Below are 26,330 nucleotides of genomic sequence, written 5' to 3' on the forward strand. Positions count from 1 at the left end.
TTCTGTCCTCAATGCCACGCCAAGTACTGACTCGCCTATCTCCATCAGGAATTTAACTGGTGCCTCTCTCTGGACTGTCAGGAAGCCGCCTGCGTGGTCTGTAGATTTTTTTTGGGTCCTAGAAGACGCTGGGAGATCGACAAGCTTGATAGCACAGCACCAAGGGTACACCAAACCTCTTTGGAGGTGAAGACCATCAGGAAGAGGCCCACACCCAGGTGTCAGCAGCAGACAAGAGCTTCTTTTTGCCTACATACAACGAAGGCTCCGAGCTTAAAATGTAGGACTTCACGCCGGAACAACCTATGAGTACATTGTCCCCTCCTTAACGGTCCCAACACCAGCAATACTTTCCAGAGCTTCTGGACTGACCAAAATCTTCATATTAGTCCACTTCCCTCAGACCATTTGTCAGCAGCAGCTATATCAGAAACGCCCAGCCCAAGCTCGGTGCTGAATGAACAGCAGAAGACACACGTTCTTGAACCGACTCCCTCACCATTGAGTCGAGCCGAACATCATACTCAAGGGTTTTAACTCCGAAACACCACTCCTCTTCAGCATCGACCGTAAAAGTTGAAAGGCTCAGCATGAAAAGACTGGGCATCAAAGGTTGCATCGCAGCCAAAATTGTACTTCTACACAAAGCTTACTCTCAAATTGGAAACAGTGGAACTTAAGCTTCAGCGGATGCATGAGGAAATACACATGCGCTAAAAACACCTGGTCGTTCATCCTGGCTGTATCTTCGCAAGTCCCCCCAATGCTGGTGCACAATCAGCAAAGATACAACTTTGGTTTGAGGAGGCTTTGGACATACCTATACCACCAAAGCACAGAAAGAAGACTGACAAGGCAACTAGCCCTAAGCATACCATCCCACCATGACCACCTTTTGCACTACTTTCACCTGCTGCACCAGCAACGTATTCCCCTGAGGGGTCTATTCATTTTCTTGCTTGGGGGGGGTAGCTGAGGGGGTGGGGGAGCAGGACAGGGATACGGAGACCAGTACTGTATTTCACTACATGATGACCAGTGGGAAACTTATGACACAGACCCACCTACTGACACAGACCCCAACCTTCACCCAGCAAGCCATTGCCCCCAGACACTATCTACCATGACGTCATAGGTAGGGCCGCTCCATATTATACTGTTCAGCTCCACAGAGAACCATTAGATGAGGATTTTTTTTTTCAAACCCTCTCCTCCCAGCCAACTCTAGGCACAGTATGTGCTGATGCTTAAAGGTATGCTTAGACACACACCTGCCATCTTTAAAGACCCATTTAAGGCACATGTCATTACTCCAAGGGTCGATAAGTGTAAATCTTCCCCAACTGCCCTACATACATAACAGACCTACTCCCTCCTGACTGTGGTGGACGCCACAGCGAGAAAAAGGGCAAACTCACAACTATCTGGTGAGGTGCCATCAGCAAAGAAAGTAAAAAGATAGATGCAACGGGGAATTGAGTGGCTGCTCAGTCGGCTAACCAATGGAGAATTGTCAGCTCCTTTGGCCTCCTCTCCTGCTCTGGAAGAGCTCTTTGGGACAAGATTGAGGGGCTCCTCTAACATTTTCCTGTCCTGTGGAACATTAAAAAAAAGGACACATGAGATGATGCAGCTGACACAACAGCAAAAGGCATTAATTCAAGCATGCTCCTCAGAGGGTCACGCCTGGCTTAGGGTTTCAGGCTTCAAACGCGAGGTGCAACAAAACATTCTTGCACTTCCTTTTGATTGCGAACACCTTTTTGCCCTCAAGTAGACGCTGTACGCAAGAAAATAGAAAAAATATAAGCACAGCCAAAGCTATGGGAGCGTTGTAAACATTATTGCAGCGCTGCACTTCTCATCACTCCTCCTGCACTATGGATGAGTTGGTCAAGAATATTTGATTTTCCACCTCTCCCATTCTTCCATTTTCGGTTCTCAAACTTGGGCAGGCATCTCTCATCCTCCTCCTAGTAGCTCCCTCATGAGCACGACAGCAATGGATCACCACACTCCTAGAACTCTCCGTAGTTCCCCTCAAGATATTGCTGAACAGGACCGTCTCACGCAGAACCGTGGAGAAATCAGACACCCAGGCCCCAGATCCCTCAACATTGGGATCTGGTTCCTAAAGTCTACAGAGTTTAGTTATTTGAACCTACCACAACCCTGTATGGACATCCTTAGAGAAGCATGCAGGATCATTATTCATGCTTGTTATACTGCAAAGTAGAACAGATCTGTCCACTACTGTATTTCTAATAAATTGATTCTTTGCAACCTAATGTTCAAGACATTGTTTGATTTACACAGCTGTGGTCTACCTTTTACAGCTATAAGGCCACACCCAATGGCAGTGATGTCATAAATGATGACATAGAACAGGTCATGAGTGATGTAATATGTGAGGTCATACGCCGTTCATGGTGGGGGCACAAGGTATAGTTGGCGCTTCTAACTAAACTGGTGAATTTTTGGGTGTGTGTTTTTTTTTGTTTGTTTTTTTAGTTAAAAAAAGTTAATGTTGTCATTGACAAATTTACATAACTATAATGCTGCTTTACCGTTAGTTAGTTTTTTCAGTGGAATTTCTAGGGTTTTTGTTTAAAGTAAAGCAATATCGAATCTCCATAAATCTAACCTGTGTCGGGGTTTGGCTGCAGGGCCTGGCCTGCGGCCAACCCCGTAAAGGCAACCACCCCCACGGTTGACATGGCCTTCTGCCATGTGTGTGTGGGGAGGGGGGTGTTGGCCACAGGACTTGACCATGGAGACCCCATCCCCCAGGTTTTTTTTTTGTTTAAACCGGTGGTGAGACACATGGCCCCCTTCTCCTAGCCTCAGTAGGCACTGGGGACCCCATTCTTCAGGGCCTCATTTATTATAAAGGGGGAGGAGGGCCGGATGGCCCTCCTCCCCCAGACGTATTAGGCCCTGGGAACCCCAACCCCAGGGGCCTTTTTTTTGTTTTCATTAAAGACGAGGGGGAGCCGCGTGGCCCTCCACCCTGAGCGTCATTAATCCCTGGGGCTGTTATTTTTTATTAAAGGGGAGGAGGGCCAAGTGTCTCCTCCTCTCCCCCCTCCCAAGCCTTGTTAGCCCCTGTGGACTCCATCTCCCAGGGCCACAAATTAAAATAAAAGGGAGGGAGACCACGTGGCCTCCCTTGTTGAGCCTTATCAGGCCCTGGGGACCCTATCCCCCAGGGCTGTTTTTTTATTATAGGGGAGGAGGGCTGCATGCTGTAATTGCTGCCAGCAACATTTTTCTCATATTTCTTTCAGCAAGTCGGAGCACTCCCTCTCGCAGGAGTCTGACTCCCACAGGAGCTAGATGACCTAAGGCTCCCTGGGCCAATCATAATGCATTATTTTTAAATTTGGGACCCCTCTTTTTTTCTCCGCACCCGCTTGATGGATGACCTGAAACTTTCAGTACACAAACTAGTCAAAAAGTAGCAGCTTTTTGGAAAGTTTTGTGGAGATTTGTCAATCGGTGCCAAAGTTATTAGCATGCTTCATTATAGGGGTCCCACCCCTGGTGCTTAGCGCCTCCGGGCTGTTCTACAATGCCCAAGGTTAAAAACCGTGCAAGATGTAAATGGTGACCTTATGTACTCCTACATCTAATTTTAGGTTGACATGTTTCAGCCAGTCTTTTGTATGCCCCAAAGAGGGTTTGTGGGACTTTCTCCAGGACCTCTTCTTTATGGTACTTTCTCACTAAGACAAGTGCCTATACTGTTGGATCTTAACTGACGTTTTTTTCAGTAATGGCACAACTCCATTTATGTACTTCTATTTAGATAGATCATCGCTTAATGCTGTTTGCGGGTCTGGGCACCTGGATGGGATCCCTATGATGAAGCATGCCACCAACTAGGTTGGTGGGTGATTTTTTTTTTCTAAGATCTAAAAGAGCCCTGTAAAACAGAGAGATAGGCTGCAGACCGAGTTAAAAGGTGGCAATAAGCCTCTGGTATTTAGAAAACATACAATATCCAGTGAGTATAGGCTCCTCCAACTAAATGAGCAAAGAATTGTGTGTGACCTTCAAAAGGCATTTTCCTTATAACAGACATTTGTAGTGTAGCAAGCTACACCTCGCGCACACTTTGTCAGTACTCCCCAAATGTATAGTCTAAAAAAATGGGGATTTCGGCCAGGTAGCAGTTTGTAACTTAACTGCTTGAAACATGTCTTGCAACAGGCTGTCACCCTGTCCCTCACAAGCAAAGCTGTACATTCATTTTTTTTCCATTAAGTTGGGATGCAAGATAGCAGGACCGTTGAATAAGGTAAAGTTAAGATTTATCTGGTACTCTGTCCTTGCTGTCCGCCCTTCACAAAACCCACCCATTCCTCCCTGACAACATCACGATATGCAGCTAAAATCTTGCAAGTTATGATAACCGTAGAAACGTGGTAAAACAGTTGATGCAACACGTGTAAGGGAGTTGAGCTCATCTGCTTGTAGAGGCAGTTCTGCTTGGCAGGTCCCAATTCTTTAAAAAGTGCATCCTTTATTGAGATGCCTTTTCTATCGCTGTCTGCCAGTGCAGTCAATTCTCAATCCATTGTGAAAGATGGCTAGAGGTACCCACGAGTATTCAAATCATCATGAAGGTATGTTTTCTTAATTACATTTTTTGAATGCATTTCCGATTAGTTCTTTTACCCTTTTTTCAAAAACCTTTTCCCTGATCCTCTATTCTGCCCTTCTGTTAAAGCTATTTTTAAATTAACTGAGGTTCTGAAGCTGAAACAGTATATAAAGGATAATACTCTGCATGCACTCAACCTCATGTTAATACTGATGCATGTGCTGTAGTACTCTAATGAAATGGGGAGGGTAGCTCTTATGTTTAATGAAAAGTGGCTATGAGAAGAACACTGGAGTTAACACAGTAAGCAGCTTTTAAAAAAAATATTTACATTTTTCATACATACATTTTCCGTGTTGGGGTTATTAAAGTTTGAAGTATAGAAGATTGAATTATAAAATCTCTTGTAACTCATGGAAGTTTATCCTGTTTGGAAAAGTAATGAATGCCCCAGTTGGGGCTCCCCTATGAAATGTTACATTATATTGCTTGTAAACAGATACGTAGCTGTTAGCTGGAGTGCCACCAACCTCAGAAACCAAATGTGCCTAATGTTAAATACTAAGCAATAGATACTTAAACCATTAGTGACTTCCTGTATGACATTTCATAGGCAGGAGGATTATGTAGTGAGGCAGCGTAGCCCTATACTCTAGTACAAGTGAAACATCATGCAAAGCTTTGGTTAAGTTTTAGTCCCATTAAAACTACCAGAGGATTTGTCTGGAGATCGCCCTTAGCAAAGATGATAGTACAACCATTTGTGCTTCAAGAGTGCATCCCTATTTCAAATGTTGTCAGTGTGGTGCTCTGTAATACTTTATTATTCTGTTGCCTTTTATCAGAATTAAGGGCTCGCTTCTTTCATTAATAATTTCTTTATAATGTTTGCATTTAGTGGGTAGCATGGATGAAGAGGATGAAAACTCTGATAGATCACTGCCTAAGAAATCTCGGTCTGAGGTAATCACGTTCACAGCAGAGGAGATTGAACAGCTTGCAAAAGTCAAACTACAAGAAGGTGCTACTGTCTCTGGAAAGATTTTGGTGGAGTCTGCTGCGGAGAAGGACAGGATAAGTGAGATTAAGGACAAGCAAGCAGAAATCGAAACAGAACCCAAATACCCCAACAGTTGCTCCTACTGTGGAAAAAGTTTTAAAAAGCCAAGTGATTTAGTCAGGTAAATTGGAACCTTTATTTCTGTGCCTGTCATTGAACATGTGATGTGTATAGTATGTTTTATAAACTACTTTTGTCATTCTTTTTGTACTTCGAATTTTCTTCATAATCTTAAACAAACAAGGACAGTTTGTTGTTCTTCTAATGAGGAAAGGACAATGTGGGTTGTCGCATTTTTAATGTTGATGTACCAGGGCTTACTTTGGATTTGTGTTTTCTTCCTAGACCTTTTGGAGCTGAGAAGTAGGCAGAATAAACATCACTTGCACAAATTAGATATTATACAGCAAACAAAGGAAAAAGGAGAGGAAGACTCAGAGTATACCCTTCATAATCAAGGAATACAGCAAAAAGTACTGTAGATGTGAAAAGATGGAGAGGGAATGTAGTTTCTATTCCATCCATGATGAATCAAACATAAAGAAAATATTATTTTATCAAATGAAGTCCTCATTCACCCAAAGGGTGGCATGCTTGAATATATGGCTGCTCCCCCCATGGGTCAGGTAGAGCAGCCAGCCTGAGCCACTACACTTGTAGTGAGAGAGGTCCTAATGTCCCTATGTATTTGTAGTGGAGATATTCTATTGGGGGGACAGAGGGGAAGAAAAAGATAACTATAACTACATGCTGGTAGATTAAGGTCTTTATTCCTGTATGCAGTGTGTAGAATTAAAAAATACAGCAGAATAATTCGACCTGATTATGAAGTCAACATGTTTCTATCCATTCTGGCAAAACTGTTTGCAATGGCAGGTTGTTTTTAGTTTGCTATGTGGTACCAGGCTTAATGCATCAGTAGAACATTGTGTTTTCCCATTATACAGTATTTTATCTTTCATAGATTTACATGTTTGAATCTTCCCTGTTGTCGTGGTGGGAATCCCACTGTAACAGTAATAAAAAGCAGTGCTAACACACAAGCATTCGGAATCATATGTAAAACAATAGACATTGTTAGCCAATTCACATTGTTTTCATGCATCCAAATTTCAACTAATCAGAGACCCTGAAGCATTCATCCCCTACAGCATTCATCCCCTGCAGAGCCACCAGTCCTCAGATTTTGAGCCTGAGTGTAAAAAAAGAGAAAAAGAGGTATTAAAAATGTTGAGTCTAAACGTGGAGGAGGGAGGGTCACATGTGAATCTATAAAAGATAACATCACTGGAAAACCGCAGTGTACAGGTAAGTTACTTCTTTTTTTCCATTATTATTTCTTTCATAGATTAACATGCTTGAATCAGGCTTGTAAGCAGTATTCAGACAACAATGGAGGCGGATAAGGCAAACTGTCCCACCATGAAAACAATTACTGCATTAAGAGTAGACTTCACTAGTAAGAATTTTATTCAAAGAGGTGAACAAATATCACATGGCAAAAACTAAGATAAAGGTTCTATTTCTACATGTACATTTTTATTATATATATATATATATATATATATATATATATATATATATATATATATATATATATATATATATATATATATATATATATATATATATATATATATATTCAATGGCATGTGTAGCTGTAGATACACATGCTATGCATATCCATTCCGACATCTAGTGTTGGGCTCGGGTTGTTACAAGTTGTTTTTCTTCGAAGAAGTCTTTTCGGAGTCACGGATCGAGTGACTCCTCCCTTCGGTTCCATTGCGCATGGTCATCGACTCCATTGTTAGATTGTTTTCTTTCCACTGTCTGGTTCAGACATGTTTCCTCTCGCTCCAAGATTTCGATTCGGAATACTTTAGAAAACCTTCCTTTTCGTTGGTATTGTTTCGATCGCGTTCTCCATCTAGCATCAAACCGGTAGTACAGTCGGAAAATCACTTTTTTCGCCCTTCGGGGCGTGCGCGCCCAACTCAGGTCTATTCGGGCCTACCGCGTGGAGAGCCTCCATTCCGATTCTGCCCTCAGTGCCACGTCAAGTATCCATATACAGACCAGCATTTGGTTTGCAACTTGTGCCTTTCTCCAGACCATCGGGAGGAAATTGTGAGGCCTGTTGATAGTTTCGATCAAAAAAGACTCTTAGAGGTCGAAGAGCACGAAAACTTGAAATGGCTTCGAAAAGCAGTGAACATCTCAACGTCACCGAAGAAGAGCAGGAGCAGACAGCAGTCTCTATCCGAGACACAGACTCCGAACAAGAAACCGAAGACGACAGACCCATCACAGCTGGCCAGCATGTGAGTACGTTTGCCCCTGCACCCCCACACAAGAAACATCCTAAGGCCTTGGGTACACAATTGCTGGAAGGCCATGGTTCGGCCAGAAAAAAGACTGTTGGCGACCGACCTCTGCGTTTGGTGCCGAAAAAGGCCACTCCTCCGTCTACTTTGGAGTTGAGTAAAACTATAAAAGGCTCAATTTCAGACTCCAGCAGGAAACACCAAGTTTCGGAGTCGAAAATTCAAAAGGCAGTCTCTGAGCCAAGCCCTTCCACAACATTTCCGGTACCGAAAAAACAACAGACTTAGGAACCAAAAAAGACATCATATACAGAGGAGCAAGGACTTTCCAAGAAATTAGGAGAAAGCCATAAAACCTCTGAGGAAGAGTCGGACATTGAGCCCATTCTACAAATTATGGATGGGAGACAATGTAGAATACACATCCATAAAGAGACAGGAAGGATTTAGGAAAACAAAGCCACTTGTTGTTGCTTTCCAACAACCACATTCAGGCAATCCTATATCAAAACAAGGTTTAGCAACATGGATTGTTAGATGTATACAAACACGTTACATCAAAGCAAAAAGACAACTTGTAATCACTCCTAAAGCACATTCTACAAGAAAGAAAGGTGCAACAATGGCTTTTTTAGGAAACATACCAATGGTTGATATATGTAAAGCAGCTACATGGTCAACCCCTCATACATTTACTAAACACTACTGTGTTGATGTTTTTTCACAACAAAAAGCCACTGTAGGACAAGCTGTCTTAAGAACATTATTTCAAACAACTTCAACTCCTACAGGCTAGCCACCGCTTTTTGGGGAGAAATAACTGCTTTGTAGTCTATGCATAGCATGTGTATCTGCAGCTACACATGCCATCGAATGGAAAATGTCACTTACCCAGTGTACATCTGTTTGTGGCATGCAGTGCTGCAGATTCACATGCATCCTCCCTGGAAGCCTATGGTCGTTTAAGTTACTAACATTTGTACATATGTATATACATTTACATTTGCATGGGCATCTTTTTTCTCTTATACGCTCTATCACTCCTTTTTTCACCCTCTGCGGGAAAACAATCTAACAATGGAGTTGATGCCCATGCTCAGTGGAACCGAAGGGAGTAGTCACTCGATCCTGTGACTCCGAAAAGACTTCTTTGAAGAAAAACAACTTGTTACACTCCGAGCCCAACACTAGATGTCGGAATGGATATACATAGCATGTGAATCTGCAGCACTACATGCCCCACAAACTAATGTACACTGGGTAAGTGACATTTTCCATATATATATATGTTCGATGGCATGTGTAGCTGCAGATACACATGCTGTGCACATCCCGCCATCTGGTGTTGGGCTCGGAGTGTTACAAGTTGTTTTTCTTCGAAGAAGTCTTTTCGAGTCACGAGACCGAGGGACTCCTCCCATTTCGACTCCATTGCGCATGGGCGTCGACTCCATCTTAGATTGTTTTTTTTCCGCCATCGGCTTCGGACGTGTTCCTTTTCGCTCCGTGTTTCGGGTCGGAAAGTTAGTTAGAATCTCGGAAAAATCGTCGGTATTGTTTGCTTTCGGTATCGGGTTGGTTACAACAGATCGACACCGAATTAAGAAGAGCTCCGGTGGCCCTTCGGGGTTTTCCTCCATCCCCGTCGGGGCGTGGTCGGCCCGGCCACGTGTCTCTTCAAGGCTGATGGAATGGACCCCATTCCGCTTCTGTCCAAAATGCCATAACAAGTATCCATATACAGATCAACATCTGGTCTGTAACTTGTGTTTGTCACCAGAACACAAGGAGGATACTTGTGAGGCCTGTCGAGCGTTTCTGTCCAGGAAGACACTCAGGGACCGAAGAGCAAGAAGACTGCAAATGGCGTCGGCGCCGACAGGACAAGGGCGTTTCAAGGAGGAGGAAGAAACATTCTCCACCCAGGAGTCGGACTCTGAGGAGATCGATCCCGAAGAAACGCCGAAAACCGTGAGTAAGACGTCGAAAACAAAAACTCACGAGAAAAGCGCTAAAGCCCAGGGGACGCCACCGCCAAATCTAGTTTTGGGCTCGGAGTGTTACGAGTTGTTTTTCTTCGAAGAAGTCTTTTCGAGTCACAAGATCGAGGGACTCCTCCCATTTCGGCTCCATTGCGCATGGGTGTCGACTCCATCTTAGATTGTTTTCTTTCCGCCATCGGGTTCGGAATTGTTCCTCTTCGCTCCATGTTTCGGTTCGGAAAGTTAGTTAAATCTCGAAAAATTATACGGTATTGTTTGCGTTCGGTATCGGGTTAGTTAACGCAGATCGACACCGATTTCAAGAAGAGCTCCGGTAGCCCTTTGGGGCTTCTACCCCCGACGGGGCCTGGTCGGCCCGACCGCGTGCGTCTTCAAGGCTCATGGAACGGACCCCAGTCCGCTTCTGCCCCGAATGCCATAACAAGTATCCATACACAGATCAACACCTGGTCTGTAATTTGTGTTTGTCCCCCGAACACAAAGAGGATACTTGCGAGGCCTGTCGCGCATTTCGGTCGAAAAAAACACTACGGGACCGGAGAGCACGAAGGCTTCAAATGGCGTTGGCGCCGTCAGGACACCACAACATCGAGGAAGAAGAGACTTTCTCCATTGCTGACTCGGACGAGCCCGAAACAGAACAGACGCCGAAAACCGTGAGTAAAACAGCCCCGGCTAAAACTCACGCAAAAATCATGAAGGCCCAGGGGACGCCACTGCCGGCAGGCCATGACTTAACCCGTAAAATCGGTGACCGTCCATCGGTACCGAAAAAGGGCACACACGTGTCGAAGTCATCCGACTCCGGTCGAGATACCGGCACAGAACATACTCGACACCGAGACCCTGGTTCCGACCAAACTCGACATCAAGATACCGGCACCGAGATAAGTCGGCACCGAGAGTTCGTAACACCGAAACCTAAAAAAGTGGCTTCATAGCCGAAAAAGACTGTAGAAAAGGTTTCGGTACCGAAACATCCAGCTTCGGAGCCGAAAACAAGCTCCTACTCTGAGGAACAAGGCCTTTCAGCACAACTGCAAGGCCATAATTTTGGACAAGAGCTAGAAGCAGGGGAGCCAGATTATACACAAAGAAGGCTCCATGTTCAAAAGGATACAGGGAAAATAAGAACTCTCCCTCCTATAAGGATGAAAAGAAAACTTGCTTTCCAAGACAAAGAAAAACAACCACAAGCAAAAGTGGCAAAAGCAGTAACTCCACCTCACTCTTCGCCACGACCATCGCCACACCACTTACCACAACTGTCACCAATTGCAACACCCCCTATGATGCAATCTCCAACACACACAGGGATGAGCCAGGATGACCCAGATGCATGGGATCTCTATGATGCGCCTGTATCAGACAATAGTCCTGACTGCTACCCAGCAAGGCCATCACCACCTGAAGACAGTACGGCCTACACGCAGGTGGTGTCCAGAGCAGCGGCTTTTCACAATGTGGCACTGTACGCTGAACCCATTGAGGATGACTTTTTATTTAATACTTTGTCGTCGACACACAGTCAGTACCAAAGTCTCCCGATGTTACCAGGGATGCTGAAACACGCAAAACAAGTATTTCAAGAACCCGTCAAAGGCAGAGCCATCACACCTAGGGTGGAGAAAAAGTACAAGCCTCCCCTACAGTCCCCGTGTACATCACACAGCAACTGACACCTGACTCAGTAGTAGTGGGCGCAGCACGAAAAAGGGCTAATTCACACACCTCTGGAGATGCACCACCACCCGACAAAGAAAGTCGAAAGTTTGATGCAGCGGGAAAGAGAGTTGCAGCACAAGCGGCCAATCAATGGCGCATTGCCAATTCACAAGCTTTATTGTCAAGATATGACAGAGCTCATTGGGATGAAATGCAGCACTTCATAGACCATCTGCCCAAGGAGTTCCAAAAGCGTGCACAACAAGTGGTGGAAGAGGGCCAAAATATCTCAAATAACCAGATACGATCGGCGATGGAAGCAGCGGACTCAGCCGCAAGAACTGTGAATACAGCGGTCACTATTCGGAGACACGCATGGCTACGCAGCTCTGGGTTTAAACCAGAGATCCAATAGGCTGTGCTTAATATGCCTTTTAATGGACAGCAGTTGTTTGGGCCAGAGGTGGACACAGCTATAGAAAAGCTGAAGAAGGACACTGATACGGCCAAAGCCATGGGCGCCCTCTACTCCCCACAGAGCAGAGGCACATTTAAGAAGACACAATTTAGAGGGGGTTCTCGGGCCCAAAGCACAGAACCCACAACCTCACAAACCAGACCCACATACCAGGCCCAATATCAAAGAGGAGGCTTTCGGAGACAATACAGAGGCAGACAGTTCCCTAAAACTAGGGGAAAGTTCCAAAGCCCAAAGACCCCTCAAACTAAACAGTGACTTCACTGTCACAAATCCCCAACACATAACACCAGTGGTGGGGAGACTCACAGATTATTACCAGATTTGGGAGGAAATAACAACAGACTCGTGGGTCCTAGCCATTATCCAACATGGTTATTGCATTGAATTCCTACAATTACCACCAAATGTGCCTCCAAGAACACACAACATGTCCAAACAGCACTTAGATCTATTACAAATAGAAGTTCAAGCGTTGTTACAAAAAGACGCAATAGAACTGGTACCCAACCATCAAAAAGGAACAGGTGTTTATTCCCTGTATTTTCTAATACCCAAAAAGGACAAAACTCTGAGACCCATCTTAGATCTCAGAACACTAAATCTTTACATCAAATCAGATCACTTTCCCATGGTGACACTTCAAGATGTAATCCCCTTGCTCAAACAACAAGACTACATGTCAACTTTAGATCTCAAGGATGCGTACTTCCATATACCCATACATCCTTCACACAGGAAATACTTAAGGTTTGTAATCCAAGGAGTACATTACCAGTTCAAAGTGTTACCATTCGGGATAACAGCAGCACAGCACCAAGGGTATTTACAAAATGCCTTGCAGTAGTAGCGGCACATATCAGAAGACAGCACATACACGTATTCCCGTATCTGGACGATTGGTTAATCAAAACCAACACTCAAGAACAGTGTTTTCAACACACAAAATACGTCATAGAAACCCTTCACAAACTGGGTTTCTCACTTAACTACCAAAAATCTCACCTACAGCCGTGTCAAATACAACAATACTTAGGAGCAACAATCCACACAAAAAAAGTGATTGCCACTCCAAGTCCACAAAGGGTACAAGCATTCCAAAACGTAATACAAAGCATGCACCCAAACCAGAAGTATCAGGTAAAATTAGTGATGAAACTACTAGGCATGATGTCCTCATGCATAGCCATTGTCCCAAACGCAAGATTACACATGCGGCCCTTGCAACAGTGCCTAGCAACACAATGGACACAAGCACAGGGTCATCTACAAGATCTAGTGTTGATAAACCGCCAAACACACACCTCGCTACAATGGTGGAATCATGTAAATTTAAATCAAGGGCGGCCTTTCCAGGACCCAGTGCCTCAATACGTGATCACAACAGATGCTTCCATGGTAGGGTGGGGAGCACACCTCAACGAACGCAGCATCCAGGGACAATGGGACACTCAGCAGAAACAACTTCCCATAAATCAGCTAGAACTACTAGCAGTGTTTCTAGCATTGAAAGCATTTCAACCGCTAATAGCCCACAAACACATTCTTGTCAAAACAGACAACATGACAACAATGTATTACTTGAACAGGGAGGCACACGCTCATCACAACTGTGTCTCTTAGCACAGAAGATTTGGCATTGGGCGATTCACAATCACATTCGCCTAATAGCGCAATACATCCCAGGAAATCAAAACCAGTTGGCTGACAATCTCAGTTGAGATCACCAACATATCCACGGAATAGGAGATTCATCCACAGATATTACAAACCTACTTCCAAAACTGGGGAACACCGCAACTAGACCTATTCGCAACAAAAGAAAACGCAAAATGCCAAAACATCGCATCCAGGTACCCACAGCCTCACTCCAAGGGCAATGCGTTATGGATGAGTTGGTCAGGGATATTTGCTTACGCTTTTCCCCCTCTCCCACTCCTTCCGTATCTAGTAAACAAATTGAGTCAAAACAAACTCAAACTAATACTAATAGCACCAACTTGGGCACGACAACCTTGGTACACAATACTACTAGACCTGTCAGTAGTGCCTCATATCAAACTACCAAACAGACCAGATCTGTTAACTCAACACAAACAGTAGATCAGACACCCGAATCCAGCATCGCTCAATCTAGCGATCTGGCTCCTGAAGTCTTAGAATTCGAACACCTAGACCTTACACAAGAATGTATGGAGGTCATCAAACAGGCTAGAAAACCTACTACAAGACATTGCTACGCAAATAACTGGAAACGATTTGTTTATTACTGTCATAATAATCAAATTCAACCATTACACACGTCCGCTAAATACACTGTAAGCTACTTACTACACTTACAAAACACTAAATTAGCTTTTTCATCCATTAAAATACATCTCACAGCAATTTCTGCTTATCTGCAAATTACACATTCAACTTCACTAATCCCAGTCATAAAAGCATTTATGGAGGGTCTAAAAAGGATCATTCCACCAAGAACACCACCAGTTCCTTCGTGGAACCTCAATATTGTATTAACGTGACTCATGGGTCCACCATTCGAACCCATGCACTCTTGTGAAATGCAATACTTAACTTGGAAGTAGCCTTCCTAATAGCTATCACATCTCTCAGAAGAGTAAGTGAAATACAAGCCTTTACCATACAGGAACACTTTATACAAATACACAAACATAAAGTGGTTCTACGCACAAATCCCAAATTTTTGCCAAAAGTTATATCACCGTTCCACTTAAACCAAACTGTGGAACTCCCAGTGTTTTTTCCACAACCAGACTCTGTAGCTGAAAGAGCATTACATACATTAGACATAAAAAGAGCTCTAATGTACTACATTGATAGAACTAAACAGTTTCGCAAAACAAAACAATTGTTTGTAGCATACCAAAAACCTCATACAGGGAATCCAATATCCAAACAAGGCTTTGCCAGATGGATAGTTAAATGTATTCAAACCTGTTATGTTAAAGCTAAAAGAGAACTGCCTACCAAAGGCACACTTCACTAGAAAGAAAGGCGCCACAATGGCCTTTCTAGGTAATATACCAATGACAGAAATCTGTAAGGCAGCCTCATGGTCTACGCCTCATACATTCACTAAACATTACTGCGTGGATGTGTTAACAACACAACAAGCCACAGTAGGACAAGCAGTACTAAGAACATTATTTCAAACAACTTCAACTCCTACAGGCTAAACCACCGCTTTTGGGGAGATAACTGCTTACTAGTCTATGCACAGCATGTGTATCTGCAGCTACACATGCCATCGAACGGAAAATGTCACTTACCCAGTGTACATCTGTTTGTGGCATGAGACGCTGCAGATTCACATGCGCCCTCCCACCTCCCCGGGAGCCTGTAGCCGTTATAAGTTGATTAAAATTAAACTTGTACATTTGTAAATTTGTAAATATAACACTTTTAGTCACATTATGTACATACATACTTACTCCATTGCATGGGCACTATTACTATATACACAACTCCTACCTCACCCTCTGCAGGGGAAACAATCTAAGATGGAGTCGATGCCCATGCGCAATGGAGCCGAAATGGGAGGAGTCCCTCGATCTCGTGACTCGAAAAGACTTCTTCGAAGAAAAACAACTCGTAACACTCCGAGCCCAACACTAGATGGCGGGATATGCACAGCATGTGAATCCGCAGCGTCTCATGCCACGAACAGATGTACACTGGGTAAGTGACATTATATATATATATATATATATATATATATATATATATATCTTAATCAAAAAAGGTATGCGAAAATAACGCAAATTTGCATACCTTCGGGAAACAGAAAATTATGGTTGCAGGCACCGAAGGAGTAATACTCGCTCGTGACAGAGCTTGTCTTTTTTTGGGTGAGGTAAAAGAAATCAGTTCTTGGTCAGATTTCTTGAAAACGTTTGTTCTCTCTAAGTAGAAGCTGAGACATCGTCAGATGTCATTAGACATTTTTTTTCCCTTTAAGGTGTTTTTTAACACCACTGTGGGAATCTGTCTCTGGATAAATGCTACCTAGATTATTTTTCCTAATTACCACATTAACTTGTTAAGGGAGATCATGATGTGTAATATATACACACCTCTTCATTTTGTAACTAATCGGCTTCTCCTGGATCAGATTCTTTTCACAGCCTGTCAGTTTGGGTAATGTGCTAGCTGCAGCACTGACTGCTGCCATGTTGGTGCTGCCTGATCACACTTTGGACTTAGGTTTGATTAGTGGTGATTTCTGGCTCTCTCAGCAGCATTTGAAACTAATAGTTCCAGGGTATTAGTGTGCATTTTCAATAAAACAGTTGGAGTTGGTGATACTGTGGTTGTTTGTTTTCTTGCTTGGTTAGTCATCGCTTTAGGTCAGTTTGAGGGAACTGCATCCTTTAATGGTGTTAATTTATTTTGTTGTACCTCATTCGCTGATTCTATCTTCAACTCATGCTTGATCATTCTTAGGTCTTCCTGTCTGTTCATGGAGGTGCTGAGAAAAATAGTAGCAATACCAGATGTCCCTATCCATTCATCTGCTGATGATCCATAACTGGACCTGTGTGTATCTGCTGTTAAGCTTTAACAGATTTCAAGAACCACAGTGAGCAAGTTGAGCTATGAGTAGCTAATCTCTTATTAAACGCAACGCATCATAACAGATTTATCTTGTACAGAAATGTACTTGCACTATCAAAATTAGGTTCCTATGCATTACTATATTGTTGTCCCATCGTGTAATTTAGTTAATCTCAGATTGCAACTTTTCAATGGGCTCTCGCGTTCTAATAATGGCTTAATTAGTACATTTTCAGCAGCATTGTATTAGTTCAGTTAAGCCACACACACATAATTATTTAGCAACAATGATAAATAATATACTTCTTTCTCTATTTGTCCACTTTTTTTCAACTTATTGTTACATACAGGAATAATTCTAGAAACACCCATATTTCCGGTACTATATCCACTCTTGGTCAGCACAACCCAGTTGTTAATTTCATTTTGTCTGGAGTCTTCTGCAAGAAAGTTTGATCGTATTACTTTGATTTATGCTACAATCTCTAATCCATTAAAAAGGTGACATATAACACACAAATCTGTGCAGACTGGGTCTGCAAGTTATCTTTCTGCGAAACTAAACATTATTAGGAATTCACATTGACTGAGGAGAAGGAAAATCTCTGCTCAAAATGAAAATATTTCCTGTAAGTTTTAGTTTGAACCCCTCTTTTTAGGTCCGGCGTTTGCCAAGATTCTTTGATTTTACTAAAATGATATGTATAATATAGTTACTTCTAGGGGGGGGTTTTGGTCTGTTATTGTGTTATTCACATTTTTCTTCTGCCCACAACAGCAGGGAGCATGTGACAGTGGATCAGTTCACGTTAGCCTTTGACCAACTTCTTTGTGAGGGACGACATTGTGCCCTTTCATAAGGAGCACATATACATACAAAGCAGTTCCTTCTGTGCCAGAGATTACTATGGCAGTGCTTGCCTTTAGAGACCAACAACATTAGTTTTGCTTTTAGTCTTTTTTTTTTTTTTTTAGATTGACGAGAACCTGGCAACTTCCCCAACAACGTTTCACAAAAAACATGACAAAAAAGTAGTGGAAAACCTAAAAAGCTAGTAACTAAAGCCAAACCTCTTGCCTTTGCCAGTGCTTGTTCGATCAAGGAGCCCCCATCAGGAATTCTCTTCTTTCTAATTTCCTCACAATTACCCACTTTCTTGTGTTTAAGGAAAATTAAAAATTCTGCTTTTGAACGTTTTTCACTATTTGTGTTTGCACTTTTCATTGCCAGTTTTAACATATTTTTAACAAATTTTGAGTTGTCAGTGTATGTTTGAAATTGTATTTAGTCTTAAAATTACTGTGCAGTATTCAACGATACATTGGCTTTATTCAACAAAGAAACAGTAAATATAATCTGCCGATTTTTGTGCAGGCAGGTTTAGTTACGCAGCTCTGTTTTACATGGGGAATCTTGTAGTGGTGCATGTAAGAATATGATCAACCTATACCCAGGCAGGGTGCACCTCATGGTCTTAATGGGAGGTGTGACCTCTTTTCAAATGCCATAAAGGTGGGCTTCGGTCCACCACATATGCTGAAGTGAGACCTTTTGACCATAATACCATATTTCCGCAAGTTATCCGCTTTGCTGGGAACACAGTGGTGTAGTATAGATAATGATTTGTTACGGTCTGGGCACAGGCAGCCATAAGTCAGCCAGATGCACCTCTGGTCAGAATATCTTCCCAAGTGTGTCAATCAATCAGGGATTTGTAGAGTGCGGCTATTCACTGGTGAGGGTCTCAAGGCACTGGGGAGGAAAAGGGGGCTGGGGGGAGAGGATCAGTCGAAGAGCCAGGTCTTGAGGTCCTTCCTGAACTGAGACAGGGTGGGAGATTGCCTGAGGTGGATGGGGCGAGTGTTCCAGGTCTTGGTGGCGATGTGGGAGAAGGATCTTCCTCCGGGTGTGGTTTTCCGGATGCAGGGGACCTTGTCGAGGACCTAGTCGGCGGAGCGGAGTTGTCTGGCGGGAGTGTAGAAGGAGAGTCTGTGTTTGAGGTAGGCTGGGCCAGGGTCATGTAGGGCCTTGTGGGTCAGAAGCTTGAAGGTGATTCTCTTGTCGATAGGCAGCCAGTGAAGGTCTCTGAGAAGGATGAAGGTGTGGCTGTCGTGGCACGTTCTTGATGAGCCAGGTGGAGGCGTTCTGGATGCATTGTAGTCTTTTCCAGGTCTTGCCGGTGGTTCCGGCATAGGGAGCATTGCACTAGTTGAGGCGGCTGATAACAAGGGCCTGGGTGACTGTCCTGGTTTCGATGGGGATCCACTTGTAGATCTTTTGAAGCATGCGCAGGGTGTGGAAGCAACCCGATGAGACAGCGCTCACCTGTCTGTCCATTGACAGCGATGAGTCTAAGATGAAGGTGTTGTTTGTAATCCATTGTCTTAAATGGTTCAGTTCAAGAGTTGTGTTGCTGAAGGGTGAATCTTAAAAATGTAGGAGATAAATCGGCTTAAGTCTTGGGGTTTCTCCTGTGATTTTTGTTTTACAAGCTGATTGGTCTGGTGGTCATTTACTACTTCTCTTGATATATTGACCAGGGACATAACTGCAGAGTAGTTCATGTCCCCCTCTCACCCACAATAACCCCCTTTCTCCAAGATATTCCCTCTGATTTCATAAAAGATAGAATAAATCCCATCTCCTATGAGATACCAGAACACAACTTTTCAAAACATTTTAAAAGCCTTAAAATATTTTCCATTTGACCAAATAAACAGAAAATGTGCCGGAATAGGCATCATTCTTGTCTTTTTCAATATTCTACCAATTTTCTACACTCAAACATCGTGCATTTGGCTGAAACACCACTAAAAAGAATGAATTTTTTTTAAAAAGCAGGAACAGTGCCCCTTAATTAGACCACTGCAGACAGTTGAAAGCTGCCTATGCTCCTTTATGTATATTGGAACCTGTCCTATCACCATCATCTCCCACCCTTTTGACCATTTTACTGCAGGAGATGGCAGCTCTTCCCCTCAAAGGAGCAATGGAGTTAGTGCCAGAGAAGGCAAAAAAGCCCAGGGTTATAAGAGTTACTTGATGGTGCCCAGAAAGGATGGCAGTCTGGGTCGTATTCTAGATCTCATGTGCCTGAACTTCTTCCTCAAAAAGGAAAAATTCAGAATGCTGTTATACTGGCATTGGAGCTTGGAGACTTAATGGTGCCCTTTGACCTGCCGGATGCGTACTTCCACCTCCCTATCCTGCGTTCCCATCAGAAGATTTGTTGTGGATTCTATGCACTGCTAATTTGCGGTACTACCCTTTGAGTTGACATCTTCCCCTTGAGTCTTCATGAAGTTGATTGCAGTGGTAATGGCACATCTCAGGTCAGGCATCCTCCTTTTTCCTGTATCTGGATGACTGGCTGCTCAGAGCAAGCTCACCATAAATGTCACACCACCTGCAGACGACAACATGTTCAACCTTGGATTTTCCATCAACAAGCTTGATTCTCAACTGTGGCACTCCTAACCATTTCAGTTCATATGGTCAGTACTGGACACTATTCTTCTCTGCTCCTTCCCTCTGTCCCACAGAATCAAAGACGTCCAGAGATGATTATTTCCTTCCAACAAGGTTCAAGAGTCACAGTCCTAAGAATTCTGTGTTATCTAGGTCTGCTGGCTTCCAGTATCCTCCTAGGCACGCATGCAAGATGGCACCTCAGAGCGCTGCAGTGGTGACTCCACAGGCAGTGGCTCCAGTACGGGGATAACCTGTCAGACTCCGTCGTGAACCCCTTGAGTGTTGTGGTGGAAGTGGCTTGGTGGGGGTAAGAGGCAAACCTAACTCACAGGGTGGTCTTCAGTCCCCCCTAGGGTGGGGAGTAGCTCATCTGGAGATTAGGGGCCTCTGGAAGAGCAGGCACTTTAGATCAGTATAAGGAAATGACTCCTTGGCATGGTTACCCCCTAACTTTTTGCCTTTGCTGATGCTAAGTTTTGATTGAAAGTGTGCTGGGACCCTGCTAACCAGGCCCCAGCACCAGTGTTCTTTCCATAAACTGTACCTTTGTCTCCACAATTGGCACAGCCCTGGCACTCAGATGAGTCGCTTGTAACTGGTACCCCTAGTACCAAGGGCCCTGATGCCAGGGAAGGTCCCTAAGGGCTGCAGCATGTCTTATGCCACCCTGGGGACCCCTCACTCAGCACATACACACTGCCTCAGAGCATATGTGTGCTGGTGGGGAGAAAAAGACTAAGTCGACATGGCACTCCCCTCAGAGTGCCATGCCAACCTCACACTGCCTGTGACATAGGTAAGTCACCCCTCTAGTAGTCCTTACAGCCCTAAGGCAGGGTGCACTATACCACAGGTGAAGGCATTTGTATATGAGCACTATGCCCCTACAGTGTCTAAGCAAAACCTTAGACATTGTAAGTGCAGGGTAGCCATAAGAGTATATGGTCTGGGAGTTTGTCAAACACAAACTGTGCAGTTCCATAATGGCTACATTGAAATCTGGGATGTTTGGTATCAAACTTCTCAGCACAATAAATGCACTCTGATGCCAGTGTGCAATTTATTGTAACGTGCACCCAGAGGGCATCCTAGAGAATACCAATCTGACTTCTAGTGTAGGCTGACCAGTTCCTGCCACAAACCAGACAGGTTGCTGGCCACATGGGGAGAGTGCCTTTGTCACTCAGAGGCCAGGAACAAAGCCTGTACTGGGTGGAGGTGCTTCACACCTCCCCCTGCAGGAACTGTAACACCTGGCGGTGAGCCTCAAAGGCTCACCCCTTTTGTTACAGACCCCAGGGCATCCCAGCTAGTGGAGATGCCCGCCCCTCCGGCCACTGCCCCCACTTTTGGCAGCAAGGCTGGAGGAGATAATGAGTAAAACAAGGAGGAGTCACCCACCAGTCAGGAGAGCCCCTAAGGTATCCTGAGCTGAGGTGACCCCTGCCTTTAGAAATCCTCCATCTTAGTTTTGGAGGATCCCCCCAATAGGATTAGGGATGTGCTCCCCCCTCCCCCCACAGGGAGGAGGCACAAAGAGGGTATAGCCACCCTCCAGGACAGTAGCCATTGGCTACTGCCCTCCCAGACCTAAACACACCCCTAAATTTAGTATTTAGGGGTACTCCAGAACCCAGGAAATCAGATTCCTCCAACCTGAAGAAAGAAGGACCGCTGACCTACAAGCTTGCAGATAAGACGGAACAACTGCTTTGGCCACCGCCTTACTGGCCGTTCTCCTGACTCGAAAACCTGCAATCAGCGACGCATCCGACAGTGACCTCTGAAGCCTCAGAGGACTGCCCTGGACTAAAGGGCCAAGAAACTCCGGTGAGCAGCGGCTCTGCTCAACAACTTCTTTGCAACAAAGAAGCAACTTTTAAAGACTTCACGTTTCCCGTTGAAAGTGTGAGACTTCCCAGTCTGCACCCGACGCCCCTGGCTCGAGATCCAGAGAACAAACACCACAGGGAGGACTCCCCGACGACTGCGACCCCGTGAGCAGCCCGAGATGACCCCCTTGAGCCCCCACAGCGACGCCTGCAGAGAGAACCCAGAGGCTCCCCCTGACCGCGACTGCCTGGAACAAGGGACCCGACGCCTGGAACCAGCACTGCACCCGCAGCCCCCAGGACCTGGAGGAACCGAACCTCAGTGCAGGAGTGACCCCCAGGCGACCCTCTGCCTAGCCCAGGTGGTAGCTGTCCTGAGAAGCCCCCCCCGTGCTTGCCGGCACCGCTAGTGTGACCCCTGGGTCCCTCCATTGTTTCCTATCTGAAACCCGATGCCTGCTTTGCACACTGCACCCGGCCGCCCCTGTGCCGCTGAGGGTGTGTGCCTACTTGTGCCCCCCCCCCCCCAGTGCTCTACAAAAAAACCCTGGTCTGCCCCCCAAGGAGGCGGGTACTTAACCTGCTGGCAGACTGGAACCGGAGCACCCCTATTCTCCATAGGCACCTATGTGTTTCAGTCACTTCTTTGACCTCTGCACCTGACTGGCCCTGAGCTGCTGGTGTGGTAACTTTGGGGTTGCGCTGAACCCCCAACGGTGGGCTGCCTTTGCCCAGGAACTCAGACTTGTAAATGTCTTACTTACCTCCCCCAGGAACTGTTGATGTTTGCAGTGTCCACTTTTAAAATAGCTTATTGCCATTTTAACAAAGACTGTATATGATATTGCTTTTATTCAAAGTTCCTAACTTACCTGTGTGAAGTACCTTGCATTTTATGTGTTTACTTCAAATATTGAACCTGTGGTTCTTAAAATAAACTAAGAAAATATATTTTTCTATTTAAAAACCTATTGGCCTGGAGTAAGTCTTTGAGTGTGTGTTCCTCATTTATTGCCTGTGTGAGTACAACAAATGCTTAACACTACCCTCTGATAAGCCTACTGCTCGACCACACTACCACAAAATAGAGCATTAGAATGATCTAATTTTGCCACTATCTTACCTCTAAGGGGAACCCTTGGACTCTGTGCACACTATTTCTTACTTTGAAATAGTATATACAGAGCCAACTTCCTACAATCAGCTTGCTGGAACTATGGGTGATTCAGCTGGTACTAAAGGCCTTCCTCCCCTCCATCGTGGGTGGGTCCTTCTAGGTTTTGATGTATAGTTCGACGAACAAACAAGCCGGCTGGGTCTCACCTCCTTTGCCTGGAGGTGTTGAGACTGGTATTGGGCTCACTACCAAGGGATCTGAATTACCGCCAATTACCTAGCAGGGCCTCTGAATGACAGAGCCGACAGTCTAAATTGGCTTTATCTTGATCACAAGTGACGTCTTCTGCACGAGGTAGTCGCAGACATATGTTACCAGTGGTGCACTCCTCTGGTGGACTTAGTCACATCCTAGGAAAAAGCTCTGTCTCAGCAGTTCTGCACCCTTCAGTATCCTTTAAGGTGAGACTTGGGCACGCATTTCAGTTGTGGTGAAACTTTCATCTGTAATACACATTCCCCTCCCCCAACACTCCATCCTTGTTTCTTTGAGTTCTGAAGATTATTTGCCAAGATCAGGACCAAGTTATTCTCATTGCCATGGATTGGCCTAGGAGGCTGTAAGACCTTCTGCACTTCTCCACATGGCCCCTGCTTCGCCCTGCACTCAGGCCCGACCTTCACTCCCAGCAAGAGGGGAATTTTCGTGCACCCCCAATATCCGAGACCCCCAACTACATGCTTGGAGATTGAGTGGGGACAACTAATCTCCTCCAGCAACACCGGAGGTGTTGGATGTCATTGTGTGTGTGTGTTGCCCCTCCACTAAGTCTGCTTATCCTGGCAGATGAGGCAACTTTTTTGCATGGTGTGCAGAAAATGGTGTGGAACCCTTGTAGGCCAAATGATCTCACATGCTGCAATTTGGTATTTCCCTTGCTCAGAGGGGGATGTGCCATTGGCTCTGTGAAGGGCCATTTAGCTGCCTTGTCTGGTTTCTTATCTTTGCTGGATCAGCCATCTGTATTTAAATGTCCAGTTGCCATATGTTTTCTGATGGGCCTGAACAACTTTTTCCCCCAACTCCCTTTGTGGTCACTCCTTTCCATCTTGCCCAATTCATCACTCTTCTGACCTTCTGCTGTTATTTGGTTCCTACGAATTTAGTAGGACTGTGTATATAACAACAAGAATTTCTCAATATATGGCATGGTCTCGCCACAGAGGAAGATGGCCGCCTGACGGGAGCGCTCCGTGAGGCGGCTGGGCTTGGGCCAGAGACGGGGACGCTGTAGAGGCGTGGAGCCTCTTTCCATGGTCGTGAGGATGGCGTGAGAATGCCGCGGCAGCAATGCCCGGGGCGCAGCTGACCTGCGGTCCCGGGCGAGCTGGTGCGGCGGTAGTGCGGCCTAAGGCGGGGCTAGGAGCCGAACCCTCCCGTGCTCGGCGGACCCGGCGCGGCTCCTGTGTGTGGCAGGATCGGGCTGCAGTGGAGTGGGAGCTCCCCCCATGTTGCTCCCCCCCCACCACCACCCCTGTCAGCCCATCGTGCTGCTGCTTGTCCACGGCTTATGGTGGGGGCCTGCAATTGTGTCCCTCTGCTGTGCCTGACTACTGGATTTGTACTGGCGCCGCCCCTGGAGCAGCTGGAGTGGGGCTGGCGCCAGGCACCATCAAAGGACCTGCGCTGCACTGGGGGCCCAGCGGTGAGCCCCCCCCCCCCCTTTATTTGGGAGTGCCATCTCCTCCTCCCTGCACTCGCCTGCCCAGAGGATGGAGAACCTTTGCTACTGTGACAAGTGTACGGGGATCAGCGGAGGCCGTGTTGACAGTGCTGGGGGTGGTAGGTGGAGAGGCCGGATGGACGCACTGGGCGCTTCTCAACGATGGGCGACCTGTTAGTGCGAGGTCTGCCAGCTTGTGCAGTACGGTGCCTCCATGTGCCCTCTGCTGCTTGGGACGAGCGGAAGCCCCAGCTAAAGCAGCCTTTATGGAAGCCCAACGCGATGCTGAGGGACACAGGGAGGAAGCATTCAGAGTGGCACCCCATTCTGAACTGCTGTTTGGTCTCTATGCCCTCTCCCAGCTGAATCGGACGGAGCCAGACGGGCCTACTGACTTTAACCCTAGGAGAGGACCGCTGGGACCCCCAGTTTGTCACACCATCGCTACTAGGCCCTGCGGCAGGGCCAGAGATGCCAGGCGGCAAGTCGTCCAACAAGAACTCAGGCAAACCAGCAAGACAGTTGCTCTTTTCTGAGGCCATACTTCAGTCAAAGGTGCCACCCCCTACCTCGGCGGCGCTACCTCCCGCCCGACACCACGCGATGGCGGACTCGGCCCAGGAATCCACTATGGATCGTATCCTCCAGGAAATCTCGACGGTGGGCCGCAGGCTTGAGGGGCTGGACAGCGCAATGATCCCCTTGCCTGCGGATACTAAATCCCTCCTTCTGGATATTGCAGGCTTCCAAAACTGCGTACTGGGATTGGAACAACGGGTGACAACGATAGAGGCTCAGGTCGCTTCTTCTCAGGATAGGGATCAAGAACTTCTGTTTCTTCGTAGTAAGTTGATGGACCTAGAGGACTGGAGCCGGAGGGACAACGTCCGATTCCTGGGGGTTTCCCGAAAACATTGAGGGTGAGGACATTCAAGCACTTTTGAGAGAGACGCTGCCCAAACTCACTGGCATTAACTTTGACCCACCCCTTGCATAGGCTGGGTCCTAGGAGACCCGATACGGCCACCTGGCCCCGAACGATCATAGCCTGCCTTCTTCGTCATGCGCAAGCCCGTCAACTAATACAGAGAGCACGCACGCAAGGTCCCTGCCAGATGGACGGACAGGTGATCCGAATGATAGCGGACTTCTCTAAGGAAACTAGTGACCGTCGGAGGGCGTTCCTGGCCCTCCGACCCTGGGTGCGTCGGATGGAGGTGAAGTTTGGCCTGTTCAAACCGGTGAGAATGTGGATTACAAAAAATGGTATGTCCAAAGACTTTTATGACCCGGAAGACCTGCGCTCTTTCTTGGATGGCCTGTCGCCCATGGAGACTTCCACCCCGAATCCACCTCTGGACCCAGCAGTCGTTGACCAGAATGCTTTGTCTCAGGACCTTGCCCCAGGAGGGTCAGCGTTTGACCGCCACCCTACTGTCTCCCACCCCAGGGGACGGGACCTGGAGAGA

The 26,330-nt window shown here is 45.8% G+C and overlaps 1 protein-coding gene across 3 annotated transcripts in view; it reads left to right on the forward strand.

The window, feature by feature from the left end:
* ZNF236 (zinc finger protein 236) overlaps nt 1-26,330 on the forward strand; it is a 1,086,161-nt gene that overhangs the window by 596,546 nt on the left and 463,285 nt on the right. For all 3 annotated transcript variants that reach the window (XM_069218833.1, XM_069218835.1, XM_069218834.1), the window contains one exon: nt 5,505-5,787. In XM_069218833.1, the coding sequence (XP_069074934.1) occupies nt 5,505-5,787 (283 nt within the window). The remainder of the gene's footprint in view (nt 1-5,504; nt 5,788-26,330) is intronic.

The sequence above is a fragment of the Pleurodeles waltl genome, chromosome 2_1, assembly GCF_031143425.1.
Source record: "Pleurodeles waltl isolate 20211129_DDA chromosome 2_1, aPleWal1.hap1.20221129, whole genome shotgun sequence".
In the NCBI taxonomy this organism is placed as follows: Eukaryota; Metazoa; Chordata; class Amphibia; order Caudata; family Salamandridae; genus Pleurodeles; species Pleurodeles waltl.